Here is a 24,159-nt window from a genome sequence, read left to right as displayed (position 1 = left end):
ATAATAATCACAGGCAGAACAGTTGAAACTGGAGCAGCAGCACGGCCAGGTGGACTGGTGACAGCAAGGAGTCATCATGCCCGGTAGTCCTGGGGCATGGTCCTAGGGCTCAGGACCTCCGAGAGAGAGAAAGAAAGAGAGAATTAGAGAGAGCATACTTAAATTCACACAGGACACCGGATAGGCCAGGAGAAGTACTCCAGATATAACAAACGGACCCTAGCCCCCCGACACATAAACTACTGCAGCATAAATACTGAAATCTGAGACAGGAGGGGTCAGGAGACACTGTGGCCCCATCCGATGACACCCCCGGACAGGGCCAAACAGGAAGGATATAACCCCACCCACGTTGCCAAAGCACAGCCCCCACACCACTAGAGGGAAATCTTCAACCACCAACTTACCATCCTGAGACAAGGCTGAGTATAGCCCACAAAGATCTCCGCCACGGCACAACCCAAGGGGGGGTCCTAACCCAGACAGGAAGATCACATCAGTGAATCAACCCACTCAAGTGACGCACCCCTCCTAGGGACGGTATGAAAGAGCCCTAGTAAGCCAGTGACTTAGCCCTTGTAATAGGGTTAGAGGCAGAGAGTCACAGTGGAAAGAGAGGAACCAGCCAGGCAGAGACCGCAAGGGCGGTTCGTTGCTCCAGAGCCTTTCCGTTCACCTTCACACTCCTGGGCCAGACTACACTCAATCATTTGGCCCACTGAAGAGATGAGTCTTCAGTAAAGACTTAAAGGTTGAGACCGAGTTTGCTTCTCTCACATGGGTAAGGCAGACCATTCCATAAAAATGGATCTCTATAGGAGAAAGCCCTGCCTTCAGCTGTTGCTTAGAAATTCTAGGGACAATTAGGAGGCCTGCGTCTTGTGACCGTAGCGTATGTGTAGGTATGTACGGCAGGACCAAATCAGAGAGATAGGTAGGAGCAAGCCCATGTAATGCTTTGTAGGTTAGCAGTAAAACCTTGAAATCAGCCCTTGACTTGACAGGAAGCCAGTGTAGGGAGGCTAGCACTGGAGTAATATGATAAATTTTTTTGGTTCTAGTCAGGATTCTAGCAGCCGTATTTAGCACTAACTGAAGTTTATTTGGTGCTTTATCCGGGTAGCCGGAAAGTAGAGCATTGCAGTAGTCTAACCTAGAAGTGACAAAAACATGAATTTATTTTTCTGCATCATTTTTGGACAGAAAGTTTCAAATTTTTGCAATGTTACGTAGATGGGAAAAAGCTGCCATTGAAACAGTCTTGATATGTTCTTCAAAAGAGAGATCAGGGTCCAGAGTAACGCTGAGGTCCTTCACAGTTTTATTTGAGACGACTGTACAACCATTAAGATTAATTGTCAGATTCAACAGAAGATCTCTTTGTTTCTTGGGACCTAGAACAAGTATCTCTGTTTTGTCCGAGTTTAAAAGTAGAAAGTTTGCAGCCATCCACTTCCTTATGTCTGAAACACATGCTTCTAGCGAGGGCAATTTTGGGGCTTCACCATGTTTCATTGAAATGTACAGCTGTGTGTCATCCGCATAGCAGTGAAAGTTAACATTATGTTTTCAGATGACATCCCCAAGAGGTAAAATATATAGTGAAAGCAATAGTGGTCCTAAAACGGAACCTTGAGGAACACCGAAATTTACAGTTGATTTGTCAGAGGACAAACCATTCACAGAGACAAACTGATATCTTTCCGACAGATACGATCTTAACCAGGCCAGAACTTGTCCGTGTAGACCAATTTGTGTTTCCAATCTCTCCAAAAGAATGTGGTGATCGATGGTATCAAAAGCAGCACTAAGGTCTCGGAGCACGAGGACAGATGCAGAGCCTCGGTCTGATGCTATTAAAATGTAATTTACCACCTTCAAAAGTACAGTCTCAGTGCTATGATGGGGTCTAAAACCAGACTGAAGCATTTCGTATACATTGTTTGCCTTCAGGAAGGCAGTGAGTTGCTGCGCAACAGCCTTTTCTAAAAAATTTGAGAGGTATGGAAGATTCGATATAGGCCCATAGTTTTTTATATTTTCTGGGTCAAGGTTTGGCTTTTTCAAGAGAGGCTTTATTACTGCCACTTTTAGTGAGTTTGGTACACATCCGGTGGATAGAGAGCCGTTTATTATGTTCAACATAGGAGGGCCAAGCACAGGAAGCAGCTCTTTCAGTAGTTTAGTTGGAATAGGGTCCAGTATGCAGCTTGAAAGTTTAGAGGCCATGATTATTTTCATCATTGTGTCAAGAGATATAGTACTAAAACAAGAATGTAAAAGTAACTGAACTAAATGACTATCACCCCGTAGCACTCACTTCTGTCATCATGAAGTGCTTTGAAGGACTAGTCAAGGATCATATCACCTCTAGCTTACCTGACATCCTAGACCCACATCAATTTGCTGACTGTAGACGATGCAATCGCCATCGCACTGCACTCTGCCCTATCCCACTAGGACAAGAAGAATTCCTATGTAAGAATGCTGTTCATTGACTATAGCTCAGCATTCAACACCATAGTACCCTCCAAGCTCATCATTAAGCTCAAGGGCCTGGGTCTGAACCCCACCCTGTGCAACTGGGTCCTGGACTTCCTGACGGGCTGCCCCCAGGTGGTGAAGGTAGGAAACAACACCTCCACTTCGCTGATCCTCAACACTGGGGCCCCACAAGGGTGTGTATTCAGCCCCCTCCTGTACTCACTGTTCACCCAAAACTGAACAACAGTAGTAGGCTGTATTACAAACAATGACGATACATCCTACAGGGAAGAGGTGAGGGCTCTGGGAGTGTGGTGCCTGGAAAATAACCTCTCACTCAATGTCAACAAAACAAAGAAGGTGATTGAAGACTTCAGGAAACAGCAGAGAGAGCACCCCCCTATCCACATCGACGGGATCTCAGGTGGAAAGCTTCAAGTTCCTTGGCGTACACATCACTGACAAGCTGAAATGGTCCACCCACACAGACAGTGGGGTGAAGAAGGCACAACAGCCTATCATCCAGAAGGCGAGGTCAGTACAGGTGCATCAAAGCTGGGACCTAGAGACTGAAAAACAGCTTCTACCTCAAGGCCATCAGACTGTTAAATAGCCATCAATAGCATTAGAGGGGCGGCAGGTAGCCTAGTGGTTAGAGCATTGGACTAGAAACCGAAAGGTTGCAAGATCGAATCCTCGAGCTGACATGGTAGAAATCTGTCATTCTGCCCCTGAACAAGGCAGTTAACCCACTGTTCCTAGGCCGTCATTGAAAATAAGAATTTGTTCTTAACTGACTTGCTAGTTAATCTCTGATCTACCCATCCCGGATCCGGTATCAGGAATACAGACTCAAGCTCATTACCATAACGCAACGTTAACTATTCATGAAAATCGCAAATGAAATGAAATAAATATGCCATCTCTCAAGCTTAGCCTTTTGTAAACAACACTGTCATCTCAGATTTTCAAAATATGCTTCTCAACCATAGGAAAACAATCATTTGTGTAAAAGTAGCTAGCTAGCGTAGCATTTAGCGTTAGCATTAGCGTTAGCATCCAGCACGCAACATTTCAACAAAAACATAAAAGCCTTCAAATAAAATAATTTACCTTTGAAGAACTTCTGATGTTTTCAATGAGGATACTCTCAGTTAGATAGCAGATGCTCAGTTTTTCCAAAAAGATTCTTTGTGTATTAGAAATAGCTCAGTTTTATACATCACATTTGGCTACCAAAAAAAAACGAAAATTCAGTCCTCAAAACGCGAACTTTTTTCCAAATTAACTCCATAATATCGACTGAAAACATGGCAAACGTTGTTTAGAATCAATCCTCAAGGTGTTTTTCACATATCTCTTCAATGATATATCGTTCGTGGAAGCATGGTTTCTCCCCTCAATCAAATGGAAAAATACTTGCACATGGCTTTGCGCACCAGTTTCGACGCAGGACACCAGGCGGACACTTGGAAAATGTAGTCTCTTATGGTCAATCTTCCAATGATATGCCTACAAATACGTCACAATGCTGCCGACATCTTGGGGAAACGGCAGAAGGTCTAAGCTTATTCCTGTCGCATTCACAGCCATATAAGGAGACATTAGAAAACAGAGCTTCAGAAATTCTGCTCATTTCCTGGTTGACGTATCATCTTGGTTTCGCCTGTAGAATGAGTTCTGGGGCACTTACAGACAACATCTTTGCAGATTCTGAAACTTCAGAGTGTTTTCTTTCCAAAACTGTCAAGAATATGCATAGTCGAGCATCTTTTCGTGACAAAATATCGCGCTTAAAACGGGAACGTTTTTTATCCAAAAATGAAATAGCGCCCCTAGAGATGCAACTGGTTAAATAAAGGTCAAATAAATTGACTTGATTGACGTGAAATCACTGGCCACTTTCATAAATGGAACACTGGTCAGTTGAATAATGTTTACATATTTTGCAATACTCTTATGTATCTCTTATGTATATAGTGTATTCTATTCTACTGTATCTTAGTCTATAACATCGCTCTAACATTGCTTGTCCATGTATTTATATATTCTCAATTCCATTCCTTTACTTAGATGTATGTGTATTGTGTGTATTGTTGTGAAATTGTTAGATATTACTTATTAGATATTATTGCCCTGTTGGAGCCAGAAACACAAGCATTTCACTACTCAATAACACGTGTATGTGACCAATACAATATGATTTGTTATAGAGGTCAGTTGGAGGCTCTGAGTCTCCTATTGCTTCAGCTTCTCTCAGCTCTCTAATATGTGTGGAATATCAATTCACACTCTCTCTGTCTGTTTCTTCCTCTCTCTCCCTCTCTCTCTCTGTCCTTCTCTGAATTTCTCACCCGCTCGTTTTATATTTCTCTGCCTCTCTCTTTTCAGGCTGGAAGCACAGACAGGACAGTGATGTCACTGATTACCCAGGATTCTACAGTCCTGGTTGGGGCGGAGCCCAGACATTCCAGAACGCTCCGACCTACAGGCCCAACCTACCTCCCTCCCAGGTCCACACATACACACATGAACACAAACACACACACAGGCGCACGCACGCACACACACACACACACACACACAGCAGCACCCCAACCTACAGCCCACCCAGGTACACACACCACCCTCTACCAGCCCCTACTGGTTACTCAACAACTGTTATACCACATACATACTCAGTAGTCATGTAGTAGTCATTACGCTAGGAGTTTTTTCCCTGATCATGATCATGCGGTTAGTAAAAACAACTGGTTATGTTCATGGTTAATCTACCTTAAAAACACCTGGTTTTGTTCATGGTTAATCTACCTTAAAAACACCTGGTTTTGTTCATGGTTAATCTACCTTAAAAACACCTGGCTTTGTTCATGGTTAATCTACCTTAAAAACACCTGGCTTTGTTCATGGTTAATCTACCTTAAAAACACCTGGCTTTGTTCATGGTTAATCTACTTTAAACACACCTGGCTTTGTTCATGGTTAATCTACCTTAAAAACACCTGGCTTTGTTCATGGTTAATCTACCTTAAAAATACCTGGTTTTGTTCATGGTTAATCTACCTTAAAAACACCTGGCTTTGTTCATGGTTAATCTACCTTAAAAACACCTGGCTTTGTTCATGGTTAATCTACTTTAAACACACCTGGCGCTATGTTCATGGTTAATCTACCTTAAAAACACCTGGTTTTGTTCATGGTTAATCTACTTTAAAAACACCTGGCTTTGTTCATGGTTAATCTACCTTAAAAACACCTGGCTTTGTTCATGGTTAATCTACTTTAAAAACACCTGGCTTTGTTCATGGTTAATCTACCTTAAACACACCTGGCTTTGTTCGTGGTTAATCTACTTTAAAGACACCTGGCGCTATGTTCATGGTTAATCTACCTTAAAAACACCTGGCTTTGTTCATGGTTAATCTACCTTAAAAACACCTGGCGCTATGTTCATGGTTAATCTACCTTAAAAACACCTGGCTTTGTTCATGGTTAATCTACCTTAAAAACACCTGGCTTTGTTCATGGTTAATCTACTTTAAAAACACCTGGCTTTGTTCATGGTTAATCTACCTTAAACACACCTGGCGCTTTGTTCATGGTTAATCTACTTTAAACACACCTGGCGCTATGTTCATGGTTAATCTACCATAGAAACACCTGGTTATGTTCATGGTTAATCTACCATAGAAACACCTGGTTATGTTCATGGTTAATCTACTTTAAAAACACCTGGTTTTGTTCATGGTTAATCTACTTTAAAAACACCTGGCTATGTTCATGGTTAATCTACCTTAAAAACACCTGGCTTTGTTCATGGTTAATCTACCTTAAAAACACCTGGCTTTGTTCATGGTTAATCTACTTTAAACACACCTGGCGCTATGTTCAGGGTTAATCTACTTTAAAAACAACTGGTTATGTTCATGGTTAATCTACCTTAAAAACACCTGGCTTTGTTCATGGTTAATCTACTTTAAACACACCTGGCTTTGTTCATGGTTAATCTACTTTAAAAACACCTGGCGCTATGTTCAGGGTTAATCTACTTAAAAACACCTGGCGCTATGTTCATGGTTAATCTACTTTAAAACATCTGGTTATGTTCTTGGTTAATCTACCTTAAAAACACCTGGTTATGTTCAGGGTTAATCTACTTTAAAACACCTGGCTATGTTCAGGGTTAATCTACTTAAAAACACCTGGCTATGTTCAGGGTTAATCTACTTAAAAACACCTGGCGCTATGTTCATGGTTAATCTACTTAAAAACACCTGGCTATGTTCAGGGTTAATCTACTTAAAAACACCTGGCGCTATGTTCATGGTTAATCTACTTTAAAACATCTGGTTATGTTCATGGTTAATCTACCTTAAAAACACCTGGCTATGTTCATGGTTAATCTACTTTAAAAACACCTGGCTATGTTCATGGTTAATCTACTTTAAAAACACCTGGCTATGTTCATGGTTAATCTACCTTAAAAACACCTGGCTATGTTCATGGTTAATCTACCTTAAAAACACCTGGCTATGTTCATGGTTAATCTACCTTAAAAACACCTGGCTATGTTCATGGTTAATCTACTTTAAAAACACCTGGTTATGTTCATGGTTAATCTACTTTAAACACACCTGGCTATGTTCATGGTTAATCTACTTTAAAACACCTGGCTATGTTCATGGTTAATCTACTTTAAACACACCTGGCTATGTTCATGGTTAATCTACCTTAAAAACACCTGGCTATGTTCATGGTTAATCTACTTTAAAAACACCTGGCTATGTTCATGGTTAATCTACTTTAAAAACACCTGGCTATGTTCATGGTTAATCTACTTTAAAACACCTGGCTATGTTCATGGTTAATCTACCTTAAAAACACCTGGCTATGTTCATGGTTAATCTACTTTAAAAACACCTGGCTATGTTCATGGTTAATCTACTTTAAACACACCTGGTTATGTTCATGGTTAATCTACCTTAAAAACACCTGGTTTTGTTCATGGTTAATCTACTTTAAACACACCTGGCTTTGTTCATGGTTAATCTACCTTAAAACACCTGGCTATATTCATGGTTAATCTACTTTAAACACACCTGGCTTTGTTCATGGTTAATCTACTTTAAAAACACCTGGCTTTGTTCATGGTTAATCTACTTTAAAAACACCTGGTTTTGTTCATGGTTAATCTACTTTAAAAACACCTGGCTTTGTTCATGGTTAATCTACTTTAAAAACACCTGGTTTTGTTCATGGTTAATCTACTTTAAAAACACCTGGCTTTGTTCATGGTTAATCTACCTTAAACACACCTGGCTTTGTTCATGGTTAATCTACCTTAAAAACACCTGGTTTTGTTCATGGTTAATCTACTTTAAACACACCTGGCTTTGTTCATGGTTAATCTACCTTAAAACACCTGGCTATATTCATGGTTAATCTACTTTAAACACACCTGGCTTTGTTCATGGTAATCTACTTTAAAAACACCTGGCTTTGTTCATGGTTAATCTACTTTAAAAACACCTGGTTTTGTTCATGGTTAATCTACTTTAAAAACACCTGGCTTTGTTCATGGTTAATCTACTTTAAAAACACCTGGTTTTGTTCATGGTTAATCTACTTTAAAAACACCTGGCTTTGTTCATGGTTAATCTACTTTAAAAACACCTGGCTTTGTTCATGGTTAATCTACTTTAAAAACACCTGGCTTTGTTCATGGTTAATCTACCTTAAACACACCTGGCGCTTTGTTCATGGTTAATCTACTTTAAACACACCTGGCGCTATGTTCATGGTTAATCTACTTTAAACACACCTGGCGCTATGTTCATGGTTAATCTACCATAGAAACACCTGGTTATGTTCATGGTTAATCTACCATAGAAACACCTGGTTATGTTCATGGTTAATCTACCTTAAAAACACCTGGTTTTGTTCATGGTTAATCTACCTTAAAAACACCTGGTTTTGTTCATGGTTAATCTACCTTAAAAACACCTGGCTTTGTTCATGGTTAATCTACTTTAAAACATCTGGTTATGTTCTTGGTTAATCTACCTTAAACACACCTGGTTATGTTCATGGTTAATCTACCTTAAAAACACCTGGCTTTGTTCATGGTTAATCTACTTTAAACACACCTGGTTTTGTTCATGGTTAATCTACTTTAAAAACACCTGGCTTTGTTCATGGTTAATCTACTTTAAAAACACCTGGCTTTGTTCATGGTTAATCTACTTTAAAAACACCTGGCTTTGTTCATGGTTAATCTACTTTAAAAACACCTGGCTTTGTTCTTGGTTAATCTACCTTAAAAACACCTGGCTATGTTCATGGTTAATCTACTTTAAAAACACCTGGCTTTGTTCATGGTTAATCTACTTTAAAAACACCTGGTTTTGTTCATGGTTAATCTACTTTAAAAACACCTGGCTTTGTTCATGGTTAATCTACCTTAAAAACACCTGGTTATGTTCATGGTTAATCTACTTTAAACACACCTGGCTTTGTTCATGGTTAATCTACTTTAAAAACACCTGGCTATATTCATGCTTAATCTACCTTAAAACACCTGGTTTTGTTCATGGTTAATCTACCTTAAAAACACCTGGCTTTGTTCATGGTTAATCTACCTTAAACACACCTGGCGCTATGTTCATGGTTAATCTACCTTAAAAACACCTGGCTTTGTTCATGGTTAATCTACTTTAAAAACACCTGGCTATATTCATGGTTAATCTACCTTAAAAACACCTGGTTTTGTTCATGGTTAATCTACTTTAAAACATCTGGTTATGTTCTTGGTTAATCTACCTTAAAAACACCTGGCTATGTTCATGGTTAATCTACTTTAAAAACACCTGGCTATGTTCATGGTTAATCTACCTTAAAAACACCTGGTTATGTTCATGGTTAATCTACTTTAAACACACCTGGCTTTGTTCATGGTTAATCTACCTTAAAAACACCTGGTTATGTTCATGGTTAATCTACTTTAAAACATCTGGTTATGTTCATGGTTAATCTACCTTAAAAACACCTGGCTATGTTCATGATTAATCTACCTTAAAACACCTGGCTATATTCATGGATAATCTACTTTAAAACAATTTACTGTGTTCAGGGTTTATCTACTTTAAACACCTGGCTTTGTTCATGGTTAATCTACCTTAAAAACACCTGGTTTAGTTTGTGATTAATTTACATTGAATTCACTTTATAGTACAGTAGTTAATGTGTTAGTTTGAGTGAAGTAGAACTGTAGTGGTTTGTCTAAATAGCTGAGATTCCTTGTTTGGGCCAGAGCGCTAAGCAGGCCCTGGTAAAAGTAGTGTACTATATAGAGAATAGGGTGCCATTTGTGCCACAGATCTGCTCTCACACCCATTCTTATGGCACGGCAGCATGAATGGCCTGACTGTTTACATTACAACACAGAGAGTAGCTACCTACACACACTGATCACAAGACTTATGTCAGTCTATCTGCCTGTCTGTCCGCCTGTCTGCCTGTCTATCTGCCTGTCTGCCTTTATGCCTGTCTGCCTGTCTGCCTTTATGTCTGTCTGTCTGGCTGTCTGCCTGCCTGCCTGCCTGCCTGCCTGCCTGCCTGCCTGTCTGTCCGTCTGTCCGCCTGTCTGTCTACCTGTCTGGTGTGTCTGTGTTACAGTGTGGTCGTCTCTCCAGGATGGACAGTGTGGACTATGAAGGACAGACTCCAGTAACGGACAGCTGTGACATAGTCCCATCCACACCAGCATTTCCTATCTCTCCTCCAACGCCCTATGGTAGGAGAGAGTGCATTTTGTTATTAAAAGATGTGTGTGCGTTATTATATCTGAACAGACATCTTCACTCTTCCCCAGTGAAAAGTTTCCCAGTGTTCTCTTACTTGAGGCCAGGAGAAGGACATTGGGAGAAGAGCGGAATATCACAAGGTACATTTACACTCTGTTACTGCTCTAATTACGTTGGTAACCAGTTTATAATAGCAATAAGTCACCTAGGGGCTTTGTGGTCTATGGACAATATATCGTGGCTAATGGCTGTATCCAGGCACTCTGCATTGCGTCGTGCATAAGAACAGCCCTTAGCCGGGGTACATTTGCCATATACCACACCCCCTCGGGCCTTATTGCTTAATTGTATCCTCACTGTTATACCCCCACTATACCCTCTGCACCTGGCCTCTCCGTTGATGATGCACACATGGTTGCATTATGTAATACTGAAAGATGGCATGGGGGGATTTGGCTAGGTGCAGGAACCATGTAGACTATAGAAGAATAGGTAACTTAATATGGAGAAGATAGGAGTTTGGTAAGATTCATTGTGTGTTCATTGTCCTGTTTAGGATATTATGGTCTGTGACAACAGGGTAACAGGGGAAAATAAAGAGATTATTCTCATTCTATCCCTTTGAGAGAAGCCAGTCCAGCTGATACTTTAAATTAGGCTATAATTAGTTCACTGTAAAGAGAGGAAGTGACCTCTGTTGGCAGGATGTACACTCACTTCCTGTCCTGCTGGGAGATGGGCTGAGTGTAGCCAGAGAGGAAGAGGCGAAGCGAGAGCGTTTACTCCGCCCAAAATCTGTCAACGAAAATAAGACCACGGAATTGAGAGAGTGTCTAATTTGGTCAACAAAAATTGAATTTCTAGTTTTCTATGTGAGGCTTATTTCATTGAGTAGAAGTTTCCTAATGGTTATGTTGTTACGAATGCACTGATATAAGTGGACGCACTTGGAATTTTGGCAACAAACAACTTTATATCGGAGCTGTGCCTGTTGTTCACACACGTATCTGCTCTCTCATTGGCTAGAATGGTCCGAACTGATCTCGCCTCCTGCCGCCTGCCTTCCATTTTTGAGGACATGTATTTTCATTGTTAGTGCGGTCACTGAACTATCTTGTCAATATAATATATAATCGTTGGTGTAGCTGGTTTGACTTCCTGTAGAAACCACTAGGGTGTGTGTGTGTGTGTGTGTGTGTGTGTGTGTGTGTGTGTGTGTGTGTGTGTGTGTGTGTGTGTGTGTGTGTGTGTGTGTGTTTGTGTGTGTGTGTGTGTGTGTGTGTGTGTGTGTGTGTGGACATAAGCTTTATCATTGTTTTGAAAATGAATTTGGTCAAAGTAAACAGTCGACTTCAAAGTAAACAGTCGACATGCTGCAGTTTATATCCACCACATTTTTACTCAATAGACTCTTGCTGTGTGTGTGTGTCTGTGAGAGAGAGAGAGAGAGAGGGGGAGGGTGCGTGCGTGTGAGAGTAGGCATTCACCTTTCAGTCCTTTTACCTTTCAGTTTGTCTTGAATTAGGCTACATCAGTCATGACCCTGTCTAATACAGACTAACAGTGACCTTCACAAGGCAAGGCAGCAGGCCCTGGAACCCATTCACTGAGAAGGAGAATGAATGTCAAACCTCCTGACTGATGTTTAGACTGTTCCCGCTCTGCTTTGTATCAAACACAAAGATAACAGCAGAACACAACCTTTAAAGGGTAAAACAGCCTGTTTAGTGTCAATATATTTACCAGACAAAAAAAGGTGAGTGCATTGAGAGAGGACTGTTGTGTGAGGTCCGTTTACCATCACATCCCAAATGGCACTATGGTCCATGGTCATAAGTAGTGCACCATATAGGTAATAGGGTTCTATTTGGGACAAAGTAGTGAACAAAGGTATTTTTCTCTGCAGAGTTTCTGAGCAGACACAGCTTCCTGTTTTCCCATCATAGTCTGGGAAACTCGGCAGCCATATTAGGACCTGGATGGCATTGTACATTCCTTCATTTAATGATTTTTAGTTATTGTGTTTACTGCTATTATCATAATCACATTTTTACCCTGAGCCACTGCTGTGATGTGGGGAGTGACTACTGCAACATCAGACGCAACGACTCCTAAACATGTCCTCCCTGCACCCACGCCTCTCCAGCACAGGTTCCCTTCTCTCTCTCTCTCTCTCTCTCTCTCTCTCTCTCTCTCTCTCTCTCTCTCTCTCTCTCTCTCTCTCTCTCTCTCTCTCTCTCTCTCTCTCTCTCTCTCTCTCTCTCTCTCTCTCTCTCTCTCTCTCTCTCTCTCTCTCTCTCTCTCTCTCTCTCTCTCTCTCTCTCTCTCTCTCTCTCCCCCCCCCCCCCCCCCAACTTGTGGAGTATTGGTGTGGATTATTGGTGTGGAGTACTGGTGTGGATTATTGGTGTGGAGTACTGGTGTGGATTATTGGTGTGGAGTACTGGTGTGGATTATTGGTGTGGAGTACTGGTGTAGAGTGTTGGTGTGGAGTACTGGTGTGGATTATTGGTGTGGAGTATTGGTGTAGAGTGTTGGTGTGGATTATTGGTGTAGAGTACTGGTGTGGATTATTGGTGTAGAGTACTGGTGTGGATTATTGGTGTGGAGTACTGGTATAGAGTGTTGGTGTGGAGTATTGGTGTAGAGTACTGGTGTGGATTATTGGTGTGGAGTACTGGTGTAGAGTGTTGGTGTGGAGTACTGGTGTAGAGTATCAAATCAAATCAAATGTATTTTTAAAGCCCTTTTTATATCAGCAGATGTCACAAAGTGCTTATACAGAAACAGAGCCTAAAACAGCAAATAATCAAGCAATGCAGATGTAGAAGCACGGTGGCTAGGAAAAACTGCCTAGAAAGGTCCCGGACAAGGTAGCATGTCTGGTGAACAGGTCAGGGTTCCATAGCCACAGGCAAAACAGCAGGAACAGGATCAGCAGTATGACCAGGTGGACTAGGGATGGGGAGTCATCAGGCCAGGTAGTCCTGAGGCATGGTCTTAGGGCGCAGGTCCTCCAGGAAAGGATGGGATGGGAGGGAAGGGAGAGGGAGATGGGAGAATTAAAGGGAGCATACTTAAATTCACACAGGACACCAGATAAGACAGGAGAATTTCACCCAATTTGCCAAAGCACAGCCCCCACACCCCTAGAGGGATATCAACAGACCACCAACTTACTACCCTGAGACAAGGCTGAGTATAGCCTACGAAGATCTCTTCCACCACACGAGCCCAAGGGTGTGCAAAACCGGACAGGAAGATCACCGTCAGTGAATCAACCCACTCAAGTCGAGTATAGCGAAAAATGCCTGGCATGACATGACGCACCCCTCCTAGGGATGGCCAGGCAGTGCCGGACGGTTTGTTACTCCAGTTCCTCGCTCTTCACCTTCACACCCCTGGGTCAGACTATACTCAATCATTGGACATACTGAAGAGATTATTCTTCTGTAAAGACTTAAAGGTTGAAACCGAGTCTGTGTCTCTCATATAGATAGGCAGACCATTCCATAACAATTGATCTCTATAGGAGAAAGCCCTGCCTCCAGCTGTTTGCTTAGAAGTTCAAGGGACAATAAAGAGGCCTGCATCTTCTGACCGTAGCGTACGTGTAGGTACTGTATGTATGGAAGGACAAAATCGGAGAGATATGTAGGTAGGAGCAAGTCCATGTAATGATGTGTAGGTTTGCTGTAAGACCTTGAAATCAGCCCTAGCCTTAACAGGAAGCCAGAGGTTAGCACTTGAGTAATATGATCACATTTTTTGGTTCTAGTCAAGAGTCTAACGGAAACTTGAGGAACACTGAAACTTACAAATGATTTGTCAGGACAAACCACCCACCGAGATTAACTGATATCTTTCCGACAGATAAGATCTAAACCAGGCAAGAACTTGTCCGTGTAGACCAATTAGGGTTTCCAATCTCTCCAAAAGAATGTGGTGATCGATGATGTCAAAAGTGGCACTAAGGTCTAGGAGCCCGAGGACAGATGCAGAGCCTTGGTCTGACGCCATTAAAAGGTCATTTACTACTTTCATGAGTGCAGTCTCAGGACTATGATGGGGTCTTAAACCAGACTGGAGCGTTTTGTATACATTATTTGTCTTCAGGAAGGCAGTGAATGGGCAACAGCTATTTCAATTTTTTTTTTAGAGGAATGAGAGATTTGATATAAGCTGATATTATTTTTTTTACACATTTTCTGGGTCAAGGTTTGGCTTTTTCAGGAGAGGCTTTGTTACTACCACTTTTAGTGAGTTTGGTACACATCTGGAGGATAGGAAGCCGTTTATTTTATTCAACATAGGAGGGCCAAGCACAGGAAGTAGCTCTTTCAGTAGTTTAGTTGGAATAGGGGCCAGTAGGAAGGTTTAGAGGACATTACTATTTTTGTGAATGTGTCGAGAGATACAGGATAAAAAAACTTAATAGTCTCTATTGATCCCAGGTCCTGGCAGGTCTGTGCAGACCCAGGACAAGTGATTTTTAGAGAAACATGCAGATTCAAAGAGAAGTCTGTAATTTGCTTCCTAATGATCGTGATCTTTTTGTCAAAGAAGTTTATGAATTCATCACTGCTGAAGTCAAGGCCATCTTCTTTTGGGAAATTGTGCTTTTTAGTTGGTTTTGCAACAGTATCAAAAATAAATGTTGGATTGTTTTTATTCTCTTCAATTAGCTTGGAAAAGTAGGCTGATCAAGCAGCAGTGAAGGCTCCTCGACATTGCACCATACTGTCTTTCCAAGCCAGTCAGAAGACTTCCAGTTTGGTGGCGCGCCATTACTGTTTCAATTTTCTTGAAGCTTGCATCAGTGCTCAGGTATTTTCTGTATACCAGGGAGATCATTTATTGTGACAAATGTTTTTTGTTTTTAGAGGTGCGACTGCATCTAGGGTTTTACGCAAGGTTAAATTTAGATCCTCGGTTAGGTGGTTAACTGATTTTTGTACTCCGATGTCCTTGGGTAGGTGGAGGGAGTCTGGAAGGGCATCTAGCAATCTTTGGGTTGTCTGAGAATTTATAGTGCGGCTTGCGGCTTGCTTCACGGAAACATGGCTCACTGGAGAGATGCTATCGGAGTCGGTGCAGCCAGCTGGTTTCTCCACGCATCGCGCAGACAGAAACAAACATCTTTCTGGTAAGAAGAGGGGCGGGGGCGTATGCTTCATGGTTAACGTGACGTGGTGTGATCATAACAACATACAGGTACTCAAGTCCTTCTGTTCACCTGATTTAGAATTCCTCACAATCAAATGTCGACCGCATTATCTACCAAGGGAATTCTCTTCGATTATAATCACAGCCGTATATATTCCCCCCCAAGCAGACACATCGATGGCTCTGAACGAACTTTATTTGTCTCTTTGCATACTGGAATCCATTTATCCGGAGGCTGCATTCATTGTAGCTGGGGATTTTAACAAGGCTAATCTGAAAACAAGACTCCCTAAATTTTATCAGCATATCGATTGCGCAACCAGGGCTGGAAAAACCTTGGATCACTGCTATTCTAACTTCCGCGACGCATATAAGGCCCTGCCCCGCCCTCTTTTCGGAAAAGCTGACCACGACTCCATTTTGTTGATCCCTGCCTACAGACAGAAACTAAAACAAGAAGCTCCCGCGCTGAGGTCTGTTCAACGCTGGTCCGACCAATCTGATTCCACACTCCAAGACTGCTTCCATCACGTGGACTGGGATATGTTTCGTATTGCGTCAGACAACAACATTGACGAATACGCTGATTCGGTGAGCGAGTTCATTAGAACGTGCGTTGAAGATGTCGTTCCCATAGCAACGATTAAAACATTACCAAACCAGAAACCGTGGATTGATGGCAGCATTCGCGTGAAACTGAAAGCCCGAACCACTGCTTTTAATCAGGGCAAGGTGACCGGAAACATGACCGAATACAAACAGTGTAACTATTCCCTCCGCAAGGCAATTAAAACAAGCTAAGCGTCAGTATAGAGACAAAGTAGAATCTCAATTCAACGGCTCAGACACAAGAGGTATGTGGCAGGGTCTACAGTCAATCACGGATTACAAAAAGAAAACCAGCCCCGTCACGGACCAGGATGTCTTGCTCCCAGGCAGACTAAATAACTTTTTTGCCCGCTTTGAGGACAATACAGTGCCACTGACACGGCCCGCAACTAAAACATGCGGACTCTCCTTCACTGCAGCCGACGTGAGGAAAACATTTAAACGTGTCAACCCTCGCAAGGCTGCAGGCCCAGACGGCATACCCAGCCGCGCCCTCAGAGCATGCGCAGACCAGCTGGACATACGGACATATTCAATCAATCCCTATCCCAGTCTGTTGTTCCCACATGCTTCAAGAGGGCCACCATTGTTCCTGTTCCCAAGAAAGCTAAGGTAACTGAGCTAAACGACAACTCACTTCCGTCATCATGAAGTGCTTTGAGAGACTAGTCAAGGACAGTATCACCTCCACCCTACCTGACACCCTAGACCTACTCCAATTTGCTTACCGCCCAAATAGGTCCACAGACGATGCAATCTCAACCACACTGCACACTGCCCTAACCCATCTGGACAAGAGGAATACCTATGTGAGAATGCTGTTCATCGACTACAGCTCGGCATTTAACACCATAGTGCCCTCCAAGCTCGTCATCAAGCTCGAGACCCTGGGTCTCGACCCCGCCCTGTGCAACTGGGTACTGGACTTCCTGACGGGCCGCCCCCAGGTGGTGAGGGTAGGCAACAACATTTCCACCCTGCTGATCCTCAACACTGGGGCCCCACAAGGGTGCGTACTGAGCCCTCTCCTGTACTCCCTGTTCACCCATGACTGCGTGGCCATGCACGCCTCCAACTCAATCATCAAGTTTGCGGACGACACAACAGTGGTAGGCTTGATTACCAACAACGACGAGACGGCCTACAGGGAGGAGGTGAGGGCCCTCGGAGTGTGGTGTCAGGAAAATAACCTCACACTCAACGTCAACAAAACTAAGGAGATGATTGTGGACTTCAGGAAACAGCAGAGGGAACACCCCCCTATCCACATCGATGGAACAGTAGTGGAGAGGGTAGTAAGTTTTAAGTTCCTCGGCGTACACATCACAGACAAACTGAATTGGTCCACCCACGCAGACAGCATCGTGAAGAAGGTGCAGCAGCGCCTCTTCAACCTCAGGAGGCTGAAGAAATTCGGCTTGTCACCAAAAGCACTCACAAACTTCTACAGATGCACAATCGAGAGCATCCTGTCGGGCTGTATCACCGCCTGGTACGGCAACTGCTCCGCCCACAACCGTAAGGCTCTCCAGAGGGTAGTGAGGTCTGCACAACGCATCACCGGGGGCTAACTACCTGCCCTCCAGGACACCTACACCACCCGATGTCACAGGAAGGCCATAAAGATCATCAAGGACAACAACCACCCGAGCCACTGCCTGTTCACCCCGCTATCATCCAGAAGGCGAGGTCAGTACAGGTGCATCAAAGCTGGGACCGAGAGACTGAAAAACAGCTTCTATCTCAAGGCCATCAGACTGTTAAACGGCCACCACTAACATTGAGTGGCTGCTGCCAACACACTGACTCAACTCCAGCCACTTTAATAATGGGAATGATGTAAAATATATCACTAGCCACTTTAAACAATGCTACCTAATATAATGTTTACATACCCTACATTATTCATCTCATATGTATATGTATATACTGTACTCTATATCATCTACTGCATCTTTATGTAATACATGTATCACTAGCCACTAACTATGCCACTTTGTTTACATACTCATCTCATATGTATATACTGCACTCAATACCATCTACTGTATCTTGCCTATGCCGCTCTGTACCATCACTCATTCATATATCTTTATGTACATATTCTTTATCCCCTTACACTTGTAGTAAGGTAGTAGTTTTGGAATTGTTAGCTAGATTACTTGTTGGTTATTACTGCATTGTCGGAACTAGAAGCACAAGCATTTCGCTACACTCGCATTAACATCTGCTAACCATGTGTATGTGACAAATAAAATTTGATTTGATTTGAGTAGATGATTTGTTTTGATTGCAAAGGTTATAAGATGATGGTCCAATAGTCCAGGATTATGAGGAAAAACATTTAGTTCCACAATATTTATTCCACGGGACAAAACTAGATCCAGGGTATGACTGTGGCAATGCGTAGGTCTGGAGACATGTTGGACAAAACCCACTGAGTAGATGATTGCTCCGAAGGCCTTTTGGAGTGGGTCTGTGGACTTTTCCATGTGAAAATTGAAGTAAACAAAAATTGGAATATTATCTGCGATGACTACAAGCTCCGATAGAAATTCAGGGAACTCAGTGAGGAACACTGTATACTATTAAAAGTGATTGAGTTAGGCTGCATGGATTTCATGACTAGAAGCTCAAAATACAAAAACACAGTCTTTTGTTTTGATGTCATAAATGTTAGTAACATCTGCACCTTTGCGGTACACTAGTGTATTAAGGAAGGTAGGCCTCATTTAACACAGTAAAGTCATTAGGCTTGAGCCATGTTTCAGTCAGGCCAATCAAATCAAGGTTATGGTCATTGACTATGACTGCCTTGGAAGTGAGGGATCTAACATTAAGTAGTCCTATTTTGAGATGTAAGATATTATCGCAATCTCTTTCAATAATGACAGGAACGGAAGAGGTCTTTATTCCAATGAGATTGCTAAGACGAACACCGCCATTTATAGTTTTGGCCGACCTAAATCGAGGCCCAGACACAGTCACAATGGGGACTACACTGACTGTGCCAGTGTCAGACTCTACTAAGCTGGCAGGCTGGCTAACAGTACAGCTGTAGAGTAGTGCTGCTGTAGAATGACATGGGAAAGGAGAGTCTAACTCACTACAGTAAACCATGAGAAGTACTGTAATAAGATAAATGATACATACTGTACTAGCAGGGATCATGATGTTAGATACACATTCCTCATAACGGTAACTCCTGACTGACGAGCAGCAAGCAGAGCTTGTGATGATAGAATAGGACAAGTAAAATAGGTCGAGTATCATATGTTAGTAGTAAAAAAGAGATCAGCTCTAACACAATCAGATTTTACGTAGCAGGAAACACGGGCAGTATGTCTCCATGCCTGTTTGTGTGTATGCCTGTGCGTGCACACGTGTGTGCGTGTGTATGTGTGTTTGGGCAGCAGATGGTGGGAGTAGTGACACATGCCCTGACAGAGAGGCTATAGAACCCTGAGTTCAACACCCTCCACCGCCTTAAAAGGACTCGAGCGACCCCTGACCTTCAGGAAGGGCTTTTGATTGGAGGAAACAGATTGTAGGAGACAATGCAGAGTGGTCAGTGAGAGAGAAGAAGGGGAAGAGAGAGAAGGGGAGGGGGCCTATTCCTCTCCTCCCTCCCTCGCTCCCTCCTAGAGAATTCGGCAGTGTCACAACAAGTCTGTAGCTAACAGGGAACTATTTTCCATCGGGGAGTGCAGGAATGGAACATGGTTAGTCTCTGTTTTGTTCTGTTCCAGATCCTAAATGACTTCATTCAGCCTGCTGCCAACCACAGGAGTTCAAACAGAGCTCACACTGCTGCCTTACGATAGAGCAACTAGACAGAGAGAGGAGCGAAAGAGGGAAGAGAGAGAGAGTAAGAGGGGAGAAAGGGGCAGTGAGAGAGTGATAGAGTGGGGGGAGAGAAAATACAGTTCTCTCATTTAAAAGAGTCTCTCATTTGTGCCGGGAGGGAGGCAGACAGTCTTCAGCTCCACATGGACAAGACCAGCTGAGCCACAGGAGACAAAGGAAGGCGATTCAGGAGAAAAAAAAGATAAGTCAAGTTTAGAGTTTTAGAGAGAGAGAGAGAGAGGAGGGAGAGAGAGGAGAGGAGCGAGGGAGAGTGCGAGAGAGAACGAGAGAATATCTGTTTAGTAGACAGACAGAGGGAGCTGTGGAAGTGGCAGTGTACAGCTCTGTTTTTCTCCAGACAGACAGTGGGATAGTCCTCTGAAAGTCTCTTCATCATGACTACTTCTCTTGGTAGGTACTGTACTGTTACTGGATACATAACTAATGTTTGTTTGTCAGTTTTTCTGTGTGTGTGTGTGTGTGTGTGTGTGCTAATGCTTAAACCCACTAGATGGCCTGCATCCCCGTCTCAGTTGCATTGTCTCTGTTTGCTGTCTCCTGTTGCAGACTGACTCTCTTTTATTCCCTCTTTCATTCTCTCTTTCTCTATCTTCATGTTTTCTTTCTGATTTCCACTTTTCTCTTGCTTTCTTGACAATTCTCACTTCTTTTTAACATTTTACCCCTTATTCTCCCCAATTTCGTGGTATCCAATTGTTTTAGTAGCTACTATCTTGTCTCATCGCTACAACTCCCGTACGGGCTCGGGAGAGACAAAGGTTGAAAGTCCTGCGTCCTCCGATACACAACTGCTTCTTAACACAGCGCGCATCCAACCCGGAAGCCAGCCGCACCAATGTGTCGGAGGAAACACCGTGCACCTGGCAACCTTGGTTAGCGTGCACTGCGCCCGGTCTCTTTTTGGATGTCTCTTTTTGGATGTCTCTTTTTGGATGTCTCTTTTTGGGTGTCTCTTTTTGGATGTCTCTTTTTGCCTGTCTCTTTTTGGATGTCTCTTTTTGCCTGTCTCTTTTTGCCTGTCTCTTTTTCGATGTCTCTTTTTGCGTGTCTCTTTTTGGATGTCTCTTTTTGGATGTCTCTTTTTGGATGTCTCTTTTTGCGTGTCTCTTTTTGCCTGTCTCTTTTTGGATGTCTCTTTTTGCCTGTCTCTTTTTGCCTGTCTCTTTTTCGATGTCTCTTTTTGCGTGTCTCTTTTTGCCTGTCTCTTTTTGCATGTCTCTTTTTGCCTCTCTTTTTGGATCTCTTTTTGCCTCTTTCTTTTCCAGTCTTTTGGTATCTTTAGTTTGACTGTCTTCTGCTTTATCTTTTTAAGTCTTTCTTTTTCCGCCATTCCTTCTCTGTGTTTATTTAGTGTTATCTCAATCCATCCTGAGGTTCTGTGAGACCACGTTTCCCTCTCTGACGTAGAACACACACTTTTTAAGTCTTTCTTTTTCCGCCATTCCTTCTCTGTGTTTATTTAGTGTTATCTCAATCCATCCTGAGGTTCTGTGAGACCACGTTTCCCTCTCTGACGTAGAACACACACTTTTTAAGTCTTTCTTTTTCCGCCATTCCTTCTCTGTGTTTATTTAGTGTTATCTCAATCCATCCTGAGGTTCTGTGAGACCACGCTTCCCTCTCTGATGTAGAACACACACTTTTTAAGTCTTTCTTTTTCCGCCATTCCTTCTCTGTGTTTATTTAGTGTTATCTCAATCCATCCTGAGGTTCTGTGAGACCACGTTTCCCTCTCTGACGTAGAACACACACTTTTTAAGTCTTTCTTTTTCCGCCATTCCTTCTCTGTGTTTATTTAGTGTTATCTCAATCCATCCTGAGGTTCTGTGAGACCACGTTTCCCTCTCTGACGTAGAACACACACTTTTTAAGTCTTTCTTTTTCCGCCATTCCTTCTCTGTGTTTATTTAGTGTTATCTCAATCCATCCTGAGGTTCTGTGAGACCACGCTTCCCTCTCTGATGTAGAACACACACTTTTTAAGTCTTTCTTTTTCCGCCATTCCTTCTCTGTGTTTATTTAGTGTTATCTCAATCCATCCTGAGGTTCTGTGAGACCACGCTTCCCTCTCTGATGTAGAACACACACTTTTTAAGTCTTTCTTTTTCCGCCATTCCTTCTCTGTGTTTATTTAGTGTTATCTCAATCCATCCTGAGGTTCTGTGAGACCACGCTTCCCTCTCTGAGGTAGAACACACACTTTTTAAGTCTTTCTTTTTCCGCCATTCCTTCTCTGTGTTTATTTAGTGTTATCTCAATCCATCCTGAGGTTCTGTGAGACCACGCTTCCCTCTCTGAGGTAGAACACACACTTTTTAAGTCTTTCTTTTTCCGCCATTCCTTCTCTGTGTTTATTTAGTGTTATCTCAATCCATCCTGAGGTTCTGTGAGACCATGTTTCCCTCTCTGACGTAGAACACACACTTGTCTCTCGCTCTTTCCTGGAGACCTCTGGTATTTACACATGTCTGGAATTGTCTTGTGTGGTAGTCTCTCTCTCTCCCCATCTTTCCCTCTCTATCTCTCTCTCTTCTATCCCTCTTCTATCTCCTCTCTCTTTCTGGTTCTCTCTCTCTCTTCCCTATCCCAATCTTCTCCTCTCTCTTTCTCTGTCTGTCTGTTTCTCTCTCTCTCTCTCCCTCCCCTCCACTATCCCTATCTCTCTCTCTCTCTCTCTCTCTCTCTCTCTCTCTCTCTCTCTCACTCTCTCTTTCTGGTTCTCTCTCTCTCTCTCTCTCTCTCTCTCTCTCTCTCTCTCTCCTATCCCCATCTTCCCCTCTCTCTTTCTCTTTCTGGTTCTTTCTCTATCTTCCCTCAATTCAATTCAAAGTTAACATTACACTCACAAATGTTTCAAAGGAATAAAAGCATTTCAAATGTTATATTATCAGCCATGTACAGTTTTTTACCCATGTGCAGATACTGTAGTTGCAATATGAATGGCAAGGGAAAATAAATAAACTGATGAAAATATCAGCTGCTGTGGTGACACATTTCACCGAACAGGTATGGGAGTTAATCAATATTTGCTTTGTTTCCAAATTCTTTATGGGTCTGTGGGAAATATGCATATTTGATATGGTTGTATAATTGGCAGGAGGTTACGAAGTGCAGCTCAGTTTCTCTCGAGAGCAGGGTCTGCTTAAAGAGGCATCTTTTGATAGCAAAGCTATGCTCTCTCTCTCTCCCTCTCTCTCTCTCTCTCTCTCTCTCTCTGTTTCTGTCTCTCTCTGTTGCGGCCGTCTCTTCCCTCTCTCTCCTCTCTGTTTGAAAGGATCAAACTCTTTGTTGTTGGGTTTTATTCTGAAGTGTTTTTAGTTGTGCCCGTAGTTGTTTTTCCTCACGCCATCTTTTATTTTTCATCATGGAAACCACAAGACGAAGTGTTCCTCTGTTCCACAGTGGTAGGACATGACCTCATCCTGTAATATACTCGGGGAGAGGTTTAGTTGGCCAACATCAAGGAGTCACTACTGAATCTACCAGGGCCACAGAGAGTCTGTTTGTCTACCTGTCTGTCTGTATGCCTGCATGTTTGTGTCTATCTACCGGTCTATTAGTCTGTCTACCTGTTTGTCTACCTGTCTGTCTGCCTGCCTGCCTGCCTGTCTGTGTCTGTCTGTCTGTCTGTTTGTCTACCTGTCTGTCTGTCTGCCTGCCTGTCTGTTTGTCTACCTGTCTCTCTACCAGTCTGTCTACCTGTCTCTCTACCAGTCTGTCTACCTGTCTGTCTGCCTGTCTGTTTGTCTACCTGTCTGTCTGCCTGCCTGTTTGTCTACCTGTCTCTCTACCTGTCTGTCTGCCTGTCTGTCTACCTGCCTGCCTGTGCCTGTCTGTGTGTGTGAAAACTCCACTTATGTGCCTGTCTGTGTGCGTGAAAACTCCACTGATGCGTCTGTCTGTGTGCGAGAAAACTCCACTGATGCGTCTGTCTGTGTGCGAGAAAACTCCACTGATGCGTCTGTCTGTGTGCGAGAAAACTCCACTGATGCCTTGTTCTAAAGATAACCTGTGGATTCTTCACTGAGACCTGGCAGCTCCTTCACAAACAACCTCAGTTATAAGGCACTGTCCTTCTATCCCCAATACACACTACATCAGTCCCTGAAGAACCACAGAGGTTGTTAGAAGTTGTCCTTATTTCCTGGCTATCCTCTCGGTCCCTAGAGAAGTCAGACAGACAGGAAATACAGTAGGACTCTGTGAGACGGGTCACTGATCACAACATCCT

At 42.8% G+C, this 24,159-nt stretch overlaps 1 protein-coding gene across 2 annotated transcripts in view; it reads left to right on the top strand.

Moving 5' to 3' along the window:
• The window catches only part of LOC139409430 (tensin 3, tandem duplicate 2), an 88,278-nt gene that overhangs the window by 48,528 nt on the left and 15,591 nt on the right, over window positions 1-24,159 (top strand). For both annotated transcript variants that reach the window (XM_071154579.1, XM_071154580.1), the window contains 3 exons: window positions 4,876-4,997; window positions 10,159-10,276; window positions 10,355-10,426. In XM_071154579.1, the coding sequence (XP_071010680.1) occupies window positions 4,876-4,997; window positions 10,159-10,276; window positions 10,355-10,426 (312 nt within the window). The remainder of the gene's footprint in view (window positions 1-4,875; window positions 4,998-10,158; window positions 10,277-10,354; window positions 10,427-24,159) is intronic.

This window comes from Oncorhynchus clarkii, chromosome 5 (assembly GCF_045791955.1).
Source record: "Oncorhynchus clarkii lewisi isolate Uvic-CL-2024 chromosome 5, UVic_Ocla_1.0, whole genome shotgun sequence".
Classification (NCBI taxonomy): Eukaryota; Metazoa; Chordata; class Actinopteri; order Salmoniformes; family Salmonidae; genus Oncorhynchus; species Oncorhynchus clarkii.
This window is presented reverse-complemented; position numbering and strand designations above follow the sequence as displayed.